General features: G+C 25.2%; 1 protein-coding gene across 1 annotated transcript in view; it reads left to right on the top strand.

Annotated features, from left to right (window-relative positions):
- LOC117175967 (nardilysin-like) overlaps window positions 1-15,471 on the top strand; it is a 40,578-nt gene that overhangs the window by 7,502 nt on the left and 17,605 nt on the right. Inside the window, exons 5-9 of the mRNA XM_033365852.1 lie at window positions 4,317-4,512; window positions 4,602-4,807; window positions 4,890-5,060; window positions 9,475-9,818; window positions 12,667-13,167. Coding sequence (XP_033221743.1) covers window positions 4,317-4,512; window positions 4,602-4,807; window positions 4,890-5,060; window positions 9,475-9,818; window positions 12,667-13,167 — 1,418 coding nt within the window. The remainder of the gene's footprint in view (window positions 1-4,316; window positions 4,513-4,601; window positions 4,808-4,889; window positions 5,061-9,474; window positions 9,819-12,666; window positions 13,168-15,471) is intronic.

Raw genomic sequence — 15,471 nt, 5'->3', positions numbered from 1 at the left:
ATTGGAGAAACCGGGAGAGCGGTGAGCCAACGTATGAAGGAACATGAAAGTAAAGTCAGGCTAAAACACTTCACGCAATCAGCACTAGCTGAACATCATATCAAAACAGATTATAACATTTTATTTGATGAAACAACAGTCATTGCAAAAGCACACAACAAGTTTCCAAGAATACATAGAGAAGCAATCGAAATCTTAAAACACCCTAATAACATCAATAGGGACAATGGATATAATACCAATCCGATTTGGCTTTCCGTTCTCCCGGATTTTTTAAAAAAGACTTGATTGGCCAATTTCGACCATTCCCCACGGTGGGGCTCTCTGGCCAATCACAGGCATCGTAGAAAGTATACCTAAGAACATCATGACCTGATTCCTCAGTTTCAGGTCAGCCCTGAAGATGTGAACTGCAATGTTCACGAAACGTCAGCAAACAATTCGTAGTTTTTTACACGAGTGAAACCCGAAATATCTCTTTTTATCAAAATGAATCATCGTGAAAGCGTAAAATCTATTATCAAGTCTAGTATTATATTTTTGGTTCAGAATTCATCTCTTTTGGTTAAAATGTATAGTATTTGGTTGACGATTTAATTTTCTTGTTAAAAATACGTTCTTTTTTCACTTGGAAATTAATTATTTTGGCTAAAAATATAAATAATTCATTTTAGGTTGGAAATTGATGATTTTGTAGTTGACAATTCGACTATGAAATTTTTTATTAGAAATTCACCTATTTTGATTAAAAAATTCAACTGCTTGGTTAAATGTTGGATTACTTTGTTAAACATACATTTTATTGGATAAAGATGAAATTATATCGCTGAAAATTCTTTTCTTTTTATATTTTTCATTTAAATTAACTATTTTCACTAAAAGATTAACTTTTTACTATTGTTTTAAAATTTATAAGTTTTAGTTGAAAATTCAAGTATTAAATTTTCCATTGAGAATTTATCTTTTTTGCTTGAAAAGTCAACTAGTTTGTTCAAAATTTGACTACTTTGACAGAAATTAATTGTATTGGTTGAAATATTTGGTTAAAAATTAATTTTTTTCCTACTTAAAAAAGTATTTTTTTCATTGAAAATGTATTTGTTTAACTGAAAATGTAACTATTCTATTTTTGATTAAAAATTAGACTATTAAATTTATCATTGAGAATTTACATTTTTCAGATAAAAAATTCAACTAATTGGTTAAATGTTTAATTACTTTGTTAAAATTTCATTTTGTTAGTTGAAAATTGAACTATTCTGTTAAAAGTTAGTTTTTTTTTAAATTAAAAATTCATTCTTTTAACTGAACATTTAACTCTTCTTTTTTTGCTTGAACTTTTTTTTTTTAACAAAAAATTTTCGGTTGAAAATTCACCCTTTTTTGGTTGAAAATTTCAACTACTTGGTTAAATGTTGATTAATTTATAATACTTTGTTATTTATTGATAATTTGGGTTTTTTCGTTGAAAAACATTTTTTCCATCTAAAAATTTAATTATTCCTGTATTGGTTGAAAATTGATAGTTTTTAGTTGAAAATTTATTAAATTGATGTAAATTTGAAGTAATTTGTTTTGAAATTGATGTATTTTGTTATACATTTGCCTTTGTTGGTAGAAAATAATTCTTCTTGATTGAAAATTCTTCCACAAATGTAAAGTAAACTGACCATTGCTGGGACAGTTAGGAAAAGCTAATACACGTAAACAAAATTTAAAAATGGGGAATTTGAATTTTTTGTACAAAAACCGTTATAATAAGTGTCTTAAGACATTATTTGATCGATTAAAACAAAAACTAAATTATTAATTTTATATTTAATTACTGTAAATGGACATCATCAATTAAATTTTTAAATAAAATTAGTCAGTATACATTAAAATTTAATATTATAGATCGATACTATCGATTTACTTGCAAATTAAATTTGTTTTGATTAATATTTCAACTATTTTGTTGAAAATTCGTCTTTTTGGTTTGAAAGTTTATCATTTTAATTATATAAATTACATTTTTTTTATTTGAGAAAAATGCAACCGTTTCGTTAAAAATGATTTAACTATAATTGAAAATTCAACTATTTGGTTGAAATATTTTTCTTTTTTTAATAAAAAAATCTTATTTGTTTGAAAATTGAAGTATTTCCTTAACCAAAAAAGTTAAATTCTGATCAAAAAATATAATAGTTGATATTTCAACCAAAAAATATATTCATTAGATATTGAAAGCAGTCGAATTAATTAAAAAATAATAATAATTTCCAATCAAACTGCTAAAGCCTTAACCTAAACACATTAATTTTCAACCACAGTTGCATTTTTGCTTAAGAAAGATAAAATTTATAATTAAAAAGATACGTTTTCGAACCAAAAAAGGCGAATTTTCAAGAAAATAGTTTAAATGTTAATCAAAAAACAGTTTTCAGCCAAGAAATAAAATAAAATTTTAACCAAACTGTTGAATTTTCAAGTCAAAAAGATGACTTTTATTTAAAACAGTTGTATTTTCAATTTGAAAATATAAATTTTCCACAGAAAAGATAATTTACTTAATTTATCTTAAAAAGTAAATTGTTAATATTAATCTTATTATTATTTTATATAAATCTATAATACTACATTTTAATGCATATTTACTAATTTTGATTGAAAAATTAAATGTATGAGATACTATATTAGGGCAATTACGCAACTCTAGTTCAAGTGTCCGAAACTGAGACAGTCAACGACAGCTCGTCCCGCTTTAGGCAACTTCACCAAAAATTTGTCTAAATGCGGGACATTAAATTCATAAGTCATCGAATAAAATTGCTAATAAAGTTATGAATTTTATTCTTAAACGTATTAAAAATGTGCAAAAACATTACTTTTTCTTTTAGTGTAGGAAATTTCAATAAAACAATGCTGTAAAAGTTATGCGGAAAGTTTTGAAATACAAAAAAATGGCGACTTTTGAAGCAGTTCATTCACACATTTAAAAAAATATTTTTGATTATTGTTTAATAAATGTATAACTTGTCAGGACAAAAATAAATAGTGTTAACAAATTTAAGAGAACTTCAAAATTAATATAATATTTACTTTTATAATTTATGTTTTCTTAAAAAATCATTTTAATGGTTATAAAATGAACTATTTTTTTAATGCCTTTTTTAATTTAAAATTAATTTTTTGGAATGAAAATTTAACTCTTTTTTTTTTAATTGTTCGGTTTTATTTTTAAGTTCAACTATTAAATTTTGCATTGTAAATTCATATTTTTTGGTTAAAAATCCCACTACTTGGTGGAAAGTTCAACTACTTTGTTAAACATTGATTTTACTTGTTAAAGATTGAACTCTTGTTGAATAATTGTTTTTTTTTTTGTTGAAGATCAATTTTTTCAGCTGAAAATTAACTGTTCCATTATTGGTTGAAAATTCTTTTTTTCTTGCTTAAAAATAATTTTTTTAATTGAAAACTTAACTATTCTCTTGTTGCTTGAAAAATTATCCTTTTAAATATAAAATTCAATATTTTGCATTAAAAATGCAACTGTTTTATTAAAATTTCATCTTTTTGGGTTGAAAATTCTATTACTTTCGTAGAAAATAAAATTAGTTTTCAGAAAATTTCTCTTTTTTGGCTTAACATTATTTTTCACACTTGATTAAAACATTTGTCTGGTTAAAAATTCCAGTATATGGATAAAAATGCAACTTTTTTTAGGTTCTTTTTTGGTTAGAAAATCATCTTTTTTGTTCAAAAATTCAACTGTTTTGTTAAAAATTCGTCCTTTTCGATGGGAAATTCATCTTTTTGGGTAGAAAAGTTCTTAGTTGAAAATTAAACTGTCTTGTAAGAAATTCGTCTATTTAAATTGAAGATTTGACTATTTGGTTAAAAATGCAATTTTTTGCGGTTGAATTTAAGTATTATTTAAAATGATGTTCCTTTTTTTTTGTTTTAAAATTCGTCTTTGAAGACTGCAAATTCAACTTTTTGGTTAAAAATCACTTTTTCGGGTTTAAAAGTCAACTTTTTTTCTAAAGTATTCAATTTTTGATCTTAAAACCTCCTTTTTAATTGGAAATTCAGCTCTTTCGTTAACAAATTAATATTTTATGGTTTGTAAATTCTACATATTTTGACTTTAAATCTTGTTTTCATATTGAAATCAATTTTCATCAAAGAAAAAAATGTCACGTATTTGTGGACAGTTTTAAAAATATCATGACATATTTTTTTAATCGTCTTCTAATCTACTCTTAATATTATTGAATTTTAGATCTAATTTTTATGAGTACTTAGGGTAAAAATAGAATCATAAATTTTAGGAAAATGATTTTGACGCATTCATAAAAAAACGAGGAGGTTCTGACAACGCAACGACAGAATGTGAGCAAACATCATTTTATTTTGAAATTCAAGAAAAGCATTTATTCCCTGCATTGGATCGTTTCGCTCAGTTTTTTATCAGTCCTCTCATGAAAAGGGACGCCATCTCTCGAGAACGCGAAGTCGTTGAAAGTGGTTCGTATCACTAAAAGAATTTTGAAAAAAAAAATGCGTAGAGTTTTAGATTTGGATTCAGTCTAAATAGAATTTCTGTTTTCGATTAGAATTTCAAATGGCGTTACCCTCGGACTTGCACAGAAAGGAGCAATTGTTTTGCAGTTTTGCAAAACCCAATCATCCTGCCACCAAATTCACCTGGGGAAATTTGCTGACACTACGAGATTCTGTTCGGGACGATAAACTGTATGAACAACTGCACAAATTCCGGGAAAGACATTACAGCGCTCACAGAATGACTTTGGCGATTCAAGTAATATGAAAGTCTAAGCGGAAATTATATATATATATTCTAGTGCGTTTAAAATAAATTTAAATTTTATTTTATTCAACAGGCAAGACTTCCCTTGGACAAATTGGAACAATACGTGAAGGACTGCTTTTCAGATGTGCCAACTAACAATTTACCAGGAGACGATTTTAGTAAATTTAAAGGAGCCGATTCATTTGATACTCCCGATTTTCGAAAAATGTACAAAGTTAAACCTTTTAAAGATGTCTGTCAGGTAATCTATTGATCTTTTTTTTTTAATTTTTATTTTTTTGTAGTGAGATCTTTCAATTTTCAGCAGTTACTGTATGACATTTAACATTCAAATTTAAATACGAAATTATATGAATTTTTTAAAATAAAAACTAGAGTTTAACGATGAAATTTCTACTGCATACTTATGAATGTCTCTATTCGAATTAAAAAAAGTAATAAATAAAAGAAGAGCAAAGAAAATGAAGGCAAAGTGCAAATCCCCGCCTTCTTGTTTTTATTTTAATTTTTTTCAATTAATGATCAAAATACATTTTAAAAATTCTACCAACATTCGGGTGTTCATTCAGCACCCTTTTCTAGACAATAAGAACAAATTTTTTAATTATTTTTTGTAGAAAAATTGTTTTTATTGCCTTAAACGGGATGTGGACATCCTAAAAAAGTAAGAATCATTTTTGATATCTTTTAATATCTTCGATTCAGTGTTTAGTTCTGAAAGTTCAAATTATATTTATATTTATTTATTAATTTACAATTATCATAAATAAATAATAAAATTTTATTTATCTAGAATTTTTTGAAAATGTGCAAAAACATGGTTTCTTTCAATTGAGTCATATGCAAACATTTTGAAAAAATTTGAATATTCTGAAAATAAAATTTCTTCAGCTACTACCAAAAAACCATATTAACTTTTTAATTTGGTGACTAATTCCTCTTTTTGGTAGAAAATTCCTTTAAAAATGCATGCACTTTGTTAAAAATTCGTCTATTTTGGTAGAAAATTAGTTTGTTCTTATTTAAAATTAACTTTTTCAACTAAAAATGTAACAGTTTCTGTTTTATTTTTTGTCGAAAATTGATCGTTTTGATATAAATTTAATCTTCTTGGCTGAAAATATACCAATTGAAATTTACCAACTGAAAACTTAAGTATTTTATTTTCGTTCTTTGGATGAAAAAGAACTATTTTTTTGAAAATTCGTTTTTTTTATCATTTATTTTACAAACCTTTTAACTTTGCTAATTTGGTTTTAAAATTGGTCTTTTTTAGATAAAAATTCATATACTTTGTTGAAACTTAGTCTTTTTTGGTAAAGAAATTAATATTTTGGGTTGAAAATTCAACTATATCGTTAAGAATTCATATTTTAATTTGAATATTCATCATTTCTAGATAAAAATTCATTTCTTAGGTTCAAAATGTATCTTTTTAATTTGAAAACTCAACTAAAAAGGTTTTAAATGTATATAGAAACAAAATTTGGTTTTATTAGTTTAACTTTTTTTACCACTTGAATTAAGCACTCTTTCCAATTTGAAGGGATAAATTTTAACGGAAAATTTAAATAATTTAATTATTCACGAGAAGTAAGGTATTGCGGTTCAAGAGTTTTAAAAAATATCAAGGGATTTCAAAATATTTTAGGTTATTTTGAAAGATTCCAAGTAATTTTTAATTTATTTAGTTAGATTAATGGAATTTTAAAAAATTTGAAATATTTATAAGGAAATTTAAAAAGATTCCAAGGAATTATTGATCAATTTTATTAATTTGAATGAATTTCAAAGCATTTCAAATATTTTAAGATAATGGAATTTTCTAGAATTTCGGAAGATATGAAACGATTTTACCAAAGGTTTATTTTATTTTTTTATTTATTTATTCACGAGTCTTGAGGTATTTCGTTGGATTTCAAAGATTTGAAGAGATTTTCAAATATTTTTTGCTGTTCATTTGGATTCACCCTATGTTTTTATTAATTTATTCTTAATTCTTCTAAATTTACTCAATTCTATTAATTTTTTATATTTTTCAATTGTTCTTAATTCAATAAATTGCTTTTTAAATTCATCTGGACTTTTTTTTATGAATTTCATCTAATTGGTCTAATTTCCTTTAAATTTATCTAAATTTACTCCAAATTTATTGTTTTCAATCGAGTTTTTTCGATTTTTAAAATTGTTCCAATTCTTTTGAAATTATTACTTGCGTTGTTTTGTAGTCGTTAGTCACTTATTGTGTTAGAAATTAGGTTGAAAGTTAAACTCTTTTGTTAAAAATAAATGCTTTTGGTTGAAGATTCATGATTTTAATTAAAAAATAATTTCTTTCGTTTAAATATGAGCTATTCTATTGAAAACTTCTTTTATCTTTGGATGAAAAGGAATTTTTTGCTGAAAATTTGTTTCTTTCTTGGTTGAAAATTACTATTGATTGGAACTGAAAAAGTAACTATTATTCCCGTTGTATATTCCATAATTTTATTTAAAAATTAATCTATCTGGTTGATCATTCATTTTTTGATTAAAAATTTTATTATTCATTTTTGGATTGGAAAATCTTCTGCTTTAATTTAAAATTCATCTTTTTTGCTAGAAATTAATCTTTTTGGTTGAAAATGCTTCTATTTGGTGAAAAATTCAACTATTTTAGTTCAAGATTCATCGTTTTAGTTGAAAATTCATTTTTAAGGTTTAAGATATAAATATTCCAGTTAAAGATTTACAATTTTATTTGAAAGTTCATCTTCTTCAATCTTTGTTTGAAAATGTAACTATTTTTTTAAAGTAAGTTTTTTTTTTGAAAGTTAGTTTCTTTGGAGAAAGTCCTTTTTTAAACTGAAACTTGAATTTATTCTAATTGAATTTCCATAGTTTTAGTTGACAATTTATCTTTTTTGTTAAACATAACATTTTTTAACTCAAAATTTACACTGCCGTGCAAAAGTTTTAGGCCACCTCTTTTTTTATGACTGAATAAATTCTTTTAATTTTAATTATACCAGAGCTAAAAAAATTTCTCTTTAAAAAGTTGATTGTTTTCGAAATTCTGTATAAAATAAGCCCAGGGTGAAGCCAATTTGTCTAGTTTTTAAGTAGATATTGCAAAAATAGTGTACATTTTATAAATTTTATTACAATTTCAAGTTCTTGCAATTCGAAAGGAAATTGTTTACAATTTATACTCGTAAGCTTTTGTAACACAATGAAAATATAGCTTTAAACTGAGCTCAAGAATCTTGAAAAATGTTGATTATTTCGGAAGTTATTGGAAATTTAAGAAAATATTGAAATTCACACTATTTTTGCAATATCTACTTTAAAGATAGACAAATTGGTTTCACCCTGAGCTTATTTTATACAAAATTCTCGAAACCAATCAACCTTTTAAAGAAAATTTTTTTAGCTCTTGTATAATTAAAATTAAGAAAATTTATTCAGTCATAAAAAAAGAGGTGGCCTAAAAATTGTACACAGCAGTGCAATTATTTAAGTTTTGTTTAACAATTTATGTTTTTTAATATAAGTCAATTATTTGTTTTGTTAAAAATTCAAATCTTTCGGTTGAAGATTCATTGTTTTAGTTGAAAACTCATTTTTTTGTTTAACCCTTAAAGGGCACACTTCCGTCAAATTACATAAAGAGCATACTGGGTGTTAGACACCCAAGGGTATTCAAATGTGTGCTGTGTCGGCGGTATTGGATAGTTTCTGACAAGAAAATCAATAAATGATGTTTAATCTATTCAGTTTAAGTAGAAAAAGGTTTCATAACAGTTTTTGAAATTTAAAGTAGTTAAAGAAAAATCCTTTTTTGACAACAAATTAAAAATCACTTCTTTCACTCTAAAACTCATAACTTTTTAAGTTTTCGATATTTTTACTTAAAATTTCACGGCGCTTCAAAAATAAAATTAGTCTTATAGTTTTCGTTAGAAAAAAAGGTATTTATTCTGAAAAATAAAAGCTTCAATTCAATGAAAAATTAAACATCGTACTTTGCGTGATTAAACTATTTTATTGATCTTAAACTGCATATAAAAATTATAAAAATCAAAATTATGTGGAAATGACTTAGAAAAATAGATTTTTATATCATTTGTTAATATGGCGCCATATGTTCCATTTTCTTGAATTTGGTACGTTTTTTTAAAGCTCAAATAAGTCTCCGGGTATTTTACACCCAGTATGCCCTCTAAGGGTTAAAATTCAACTATTTCATTTGATGATTCATTATTTTATTTGAAAATTCATAACTTAAGTTAAAAATTAAATTATTTCTTTTTAAATCCGTTATTTTCGGTTGAAATTTAACTTCTTCAACTAAAAGTTTAACTATTCCATTTTTTCCTAAAAGTTGATATTCTTTCGTGCAAAATTTAGATATTTTAAAATGAATTTATTTTGTAATATTTTGTTCTGTTGTGTTGAAGGATGTTTGGAATGAACGTGATGAACTTAAATAAATATTTGCATTTAGAGACAAATATAAATATCACTTTTAGTTCGCCGGGAAAATTGAAGAACTAGACCGGGAAATGGCCGAAAATTTTTAATCATCCACCGAAGCGCCACCCTCACTAGGGATTAAGACTTTTTTTATTTTCTAAGAATTACCTGGTTAAATAATCATTATATTAATATTTCAGATAGAATTGACGTGGGCTATGCCTCCTTTGCACCATCTCTACAAAAGTAAACCCCACCAGTATGTTTCCTATATCGTTGGGCATGAAGGAAAAGGATCGTTGATCAGTTATCTACGAAAGAAGATGTGGTGTCTCGACATTTTCAGCGGGAATGCGGAAGGAGGGTTTGAACACAGTTCGATGTATGCGCTTTTCAGTTTGTCTCTCATTCTCACAGACGAGGGCCACGAGCATCTGAAGGAAGTCCTGGACGCTATATTTTCTTACCTTAATATGCTGCGAAAAGGAGGTCCTCAGAAGAGACTCTACGACGAGATTGATCTCATTGAAAAGACAAATTTCAGGTATTTCGCATACTAAACTATCTAAATGAATAATTGGTTATTTTTCTTTTCCCTATTATCCTCTTTTCCACTTTTTAAAAATAATTCATCCTTTTTCCCCTGTTTTCAAGAAACTTTCCTCTTTTCTCGCATTTTTTTCTGAAATTGAAAGTTAATTTTTTTGGTTTGTAAGACTGGTATTATATTTTTGTTTTAAAATTCTGTTTCGATTACAAAATCTACTATTTTGTTAGAAATTTTATTATTGTTTTGTTGGAGCTACAACTGTTTTGTTAAAAAGTCATCTTTTTTGTGAAAAAACCAACTGCTTTGTTGAACAAATCTCTTTTCGAATCGAAAATGGCGTTGTTTAGATTAAAACAAACTGTTTCGTTGAAAATTTAATAATTGTTTGTAGAAGTTCAAGCATTTTTTTCTGTTGAAAATTCGACTATTTTGTCCAAGTTTCATTTTTTTTTGTAGAAAATTCATCCTTTTAGGTTCAAATTTCACCTATTTTGGTAGAAACATCATTTTTTAGGTTGAAAATTCAACTTTCTTAGTTTAAAATTAACTTTTTTGTTAAAAAATCAACTGTCTTCTAAAAAAAGTCGTCTTTCTGGTTTGGAAATATTAAACTATTTCGTTTAAAAATGGATTCATTGTTAATATAACATAAAATTTTATATATATATATATATATAATTTATTAAAATATTACATTTATGTTTTATTACTATTAATAATGGCAATCATTGTTAATTACGACAATTGCATAAAACTGTTTTGACTGAAAATTGAACTACGTAATTTTTGTTTGAAATTGATCTTTTTTATTTAAATATTCAACTATTTAGTTTAAAATGCAGGCATTTTATTTTAAAATTATTTCGTCATTTTTGGTAGAAGATTAATCTTCTTGCTTGAAAATTCAACTATGCTTGGTTGAAAGTGGATCTATTTTGTTAAAAATTCATTTACGATTCATAATTTCAGTTAAAAATTAATTTCTCGTTGAAAAAATTAACTAATTAATTGAAAATTCGTCGTTTTGTTTTGTTAAAAATGGATCTTTTTAGTTGAAAATTCATCGCAGGTTGAAAAATGAACTATTTTGTTGAAAATTTAACCATATGTACTTGGTCGAAGTGCTTTAATGAAAATTCATTTTTTGGCTGAAAATTCATTATTTCAGTTGAAAATCCATCTTTTTAATTGAAAATTGATCTTTTGTATTTGAAAATTCAACTATTTTGTAAAAAATTCGTCCTTTTTAGTGGATGATTAATCTTATTGGTTGAAAATTCATCTTGTTAGTTGAAAATTAACCTCAGGTTGAACAATTAACTATTTTCTTGAAAATTCGTCTTTTTGGTTAAAAATTCAACTATATACTTAGTTGAACTGCTTTCATAAAAATACTTTTTTTTGCTTTAGCTTAATTATTTCAGTTAAAAATTAATCTCTTTGGTTTAAAAATGCACTATTTTGTTGAAAATTATTTTTTTTTGTTCTTGAAAATTAATCTTTTTAACTGACAATTTAACAATTTCATTGTTGGTTGAAAATTCATTTTTTGTATTTGAAAATTCAACTATTTTGTTAAAAATTCGTCCTTTTAAGTGAACAATTCTAGTTTACATTTCAGCTGAGGTTGGAAAATGAACTATTTTATTGTAAAATTCGTCTATTTTGGTTGAAGATTCATTATTTCAGTTGAAAATTAATCTGTTTAATTAAAAATTGATCTTTTGTATTTAAAAATTCAACTATTTTGTTAAAAGTTCGTCTTTTTGAGTGGAAAATTCTAGTTTAAATTTCAGCTGAGGTTGAAAAATGAACTATTTTATTCTAAAATTATTTTTTCTCTTTGTTGAAGATTCATTATTTCAGTTGAAAATTAATCTTTTTAATTGAAAATTCAATTATTTTGTCAGAAATTCGTCTTTTTAGTGGAAAGTTAATCTTATTGGTTGAAAATTCATCTTGTTAGTTGAAAATTAATCTCAGGTTAAAAAATTACTACTACTTTCATGAAAATTCGCCTTTTTGGTTAAAAATTAATCTTTTGTATTGGAAAATTCATCTATTTTGTTAAGAATTCGTATTTTTTAGTGAAAAATCTTAGTTTAAATTTCAGCTGAGGTTTAAAAATGGACTATTTTATTGAAAATTCATCTTTTTTTGGTTGAAAACTAATTCTTTTTGTTTGAAAATTCAACAATTCTTGGTGCAACTGCTTTAATAAAAATTCATTTTTTGACTGAAAATTAATTATTTCAGTTAAAAATTAATCTCTGTTTTTTAAAAATTAACTATTTTGTTGAAAATTCGTATTTTTGTTGAAAATTAATTGTTTTTGGTTGAAAATTCAACTATACGTGGTTAAACTGCTTTGATAAAAATTCTTTTTTTTCTGAAGATTCATTACTTTAGTTGAAAATTAATTTTTGTGGTTGAAAAATTAAATATATTTTTTCTTCTTCTATATTATTCTTTTTAGCTGAAAATTACTTTTGGTTCAATATTGAAAATTTATCTTTTTGGTTGAAAATTCAACTATACTTGGATGAAAGTTGAACCACTTTGTTTTAAATTAATTTTCTTTGTTTTGAATATTCATAATTTTATTTGAAAATTAATCTTCGGTTGAAAAATTAACTACTTTTTTCAAAATTCTCATATTGAATTCAGAATATTACCTACATATAATTTTATTATCAAAAAAAAATTATTCTCTTATTTTTCCCCTATATTCGTGTAAAATCATCATATTTCTCCTGTTTAGTGAGCAATTTAGGCTTTAAAGTCTGAAATAAACTTCAAACTATTCTAGTTTTAGAATAATAATTTTTTATTGTGATTCTAGATTTGCGGATGAAGAAGAACCATCTGATTATGTAGAAAGTCTCTGCGAAAATATGCACTATTACGCACCTCAGGATTATATAACAGGAAGCGATCTTTATTTCGAGTACAATCCGAGTGCCATCCAGGATTGTATGGACATGTTGACTCCGGATAATGTCAATATCATTATTTTCGACAAAAGATTCAACGACGAGGAGTTTGAGAAAGTTGAGCCCTGGTTCAAAACAAAGTATGCGGATGAGGCAATTCCCCCGGAGTGGATAAAGTCGTGGAAAACCGTTGAGCCCTTGGCTGAGTTTCATTTACCGGAGCCCAACATCTTCCTCACGACCGATTTTAGTTTGATTCCTATTCCCGAGAATACTCCCAAGTATCCGGTTAAAGTTCACAGTGACGAGATTTTAGAAGTTTGGTACAGGCCAGATCCGAAATTCCGTCTGCCCGAGTGCTTCATGTACTTTTATTTAATTTCTCCATCCTCTGTCGCCACTTCTGAAAGGTATTTATTATAAAATCCTTTAAAATTTCACGAAAAATGTTAAATATATCAATTGTGGTATTCTCCTATCATAAAAAAAGAGTGTGTCCTCTGGGAAACCGGGAAATGAAAGTGAATTTATTTTTTGACTGGAAATATTACTAGCTAGGAGGGTTCCATTGTCGAAAATTTATGTTGAGCAAATGTTTAAAACAAAATATATATCACAATTACTACATATTCTTTTACAGAAACATTCTACAGTGAAATAGGCAAATACTCTTTTTAATTACAGTGTGCTACAGATCAGGTTATTCCAGAAAATCAGAAAATGTCAGGGAAAACATGATAGAGTTAGGGAATTTTTGAAAAACTAAATTTAAAATTAATTTTATTATCGTGGTGAAAAATCGCAACTACTTGGTTGGAAATTATTCTCATTTGGTTGAAGATTTAAACTATTTTATTGATAATTGATCTTTTTTGGTTAAATTCAACTATTTTGGGTATAAAATTCAATTCCGTTTTTGGTTGGTATATCAAATATCACCTTTTTCGTTGAAAATTCAGACTTTTTGGTTAAAAAGTCCATTATTATTTGGAAGTGGAACTACTTCGATAAACGTTCATTTTATTTGATTGATGATTCATAATTTTAGTATACAAGTATTTTTTTCAATTTAATTATTTTGTTCGAAATGATGTTTTCTAGTTGAAAATTAATTTCTTTAACTGAAAATTTAACTCGTACATGTTCGGTTCTAAATTTATGCTCTTAAGATGGAAATCCAAGTACTTGTTTTAAAATTCTTGGGTTTTTTATTGAAAATTCGCATTTTTGGGAGAATATTTAAACTTCTGGGTGACTAATTCCTCATTTTGGTTGAAAATTCCTTTAAAAATTCAAATATTTTGTTAAAAATGTATGTAATTTGTTTAAAATTCGTTTACTTTAGTAAAAAATACGTCTTATTGGTTAAAAATTAATTTTTTCTTATCTGGAATTAATTTTTTAACATGAAAATTTAACTTCCATTTTTTGTCGAACATTGATCTTTTTTGGTAGAAATTTAATCTTGTAGGTTGAAAATTTACTTTTATTTTATGGAAAACTAATTTTTACTGAACATTCAATCATTCTAATTTAGTTGAAAATTGATCTGTTTTAGGTGAAAATTTAACTATTTATTGAAAATCTGTCTTTTTCGTAGAAGAGTACTCCCATTATTTGAAACTTCATCTTTTTGTTTAAGAATTAATTTCTGTGGTTGAAAATTTAATTATTTTGTTAGAAATTCGTCTTTTTTTGTTGAAAATTTATTGTACTAACTGAAAATTCAAGTCTTTTATTTTTGTTAGAAAATTTATCTTTTTAATTGAAATTTTATCATTTTAGTTAAAAATTCACTTTAACTATTTCATTTTTTGTCGAAAATTTACCTTTTTTGATGGAAATGTAATCTTTTTTGTTAAAAAAAATGTTCTATTTTGTAGAAAATTTAATTATTCTACCTTTTGTTAAGAATTCATTTATTCGGTTGAAAAAAAAATAGTTAAAATTCGTTTTTCTTTTTAAATGTAAAATTCATATTTTTGGTTGAAAATTCATCATTATGATTAAAAGGTAATTTCTATGACTGAAAATTCATTTCTTTTTAGTTTAAAATTAATTTTTTAACTGAGACTGTAAATATTCCATTTTTGTTTGAAAGTTTATATTTTTAGTTGAAAATTATATATTTTATTTAAACTTTATCTTTTTTGGTAGAAAATTCATCTTCTTGATTTAAAACTGAATTACTTGGTTGAAAATTGATCTATTTGGTTGAAAATCAGTTTTTTTTCTTGTATAGAATTAATTTATTTAACTGAAAATGTAACATCCATTTTTTGTCGAAAATTGATCTTATTGGGTGGAAATTTAATCTTCTTGGATAAAAATACTATTTCGTTGAAAATTTACTTTGATTTTATTAAAAATTAAACTTTTTACTGAAAACTTAATTATTCTAGTTTTAGTAAAAAATTTATCTGTTTTAAGTGAAAATTCAACTATTTGTAGAAAAACCGTATTTTTTGGTAAAACAGTACTCTCATTAGTTGAAACTCTTTAGTCTAAAAATTTGTCTCTTTAGTTAAAAATGCTTGTGTTTGTTTAAAACTTTGCTTTTAGTTCAAAATTAATTTTTTAACTTCAGATGTCACTATTCCATTTTGGCTTGAAAAGGGGGAGGGTCGGTAAGGCCGGTTTTCGGCCTAATTTATTTTTGGACCAAAAAATCTGAAAAAATCATGGTAGTATCTTATAAGTATCCCGAGTCGATT

The sequence above is a fragment of the Belonocnema kinseyi genome, chromosome 7 (genome assembly GCF_010883055.1).
Source record: "Belonocnema kinseyi isolate 2016_QV_RU_SX_M_011 chromosome 7, B_treatae_v1, whole genome shotgun sequence".
Lineage (NCBI taxonomy): Eukaryota > Metazoa > Arthropoda > Insecta > Hymenoptera > Cynipidae > Belonocnema > Belonocnema kinseyi.
Note: the sequence above shows the minus strand (reverse complement) of the source record. Positions and strands in the feature narration are given on the sequence as shown.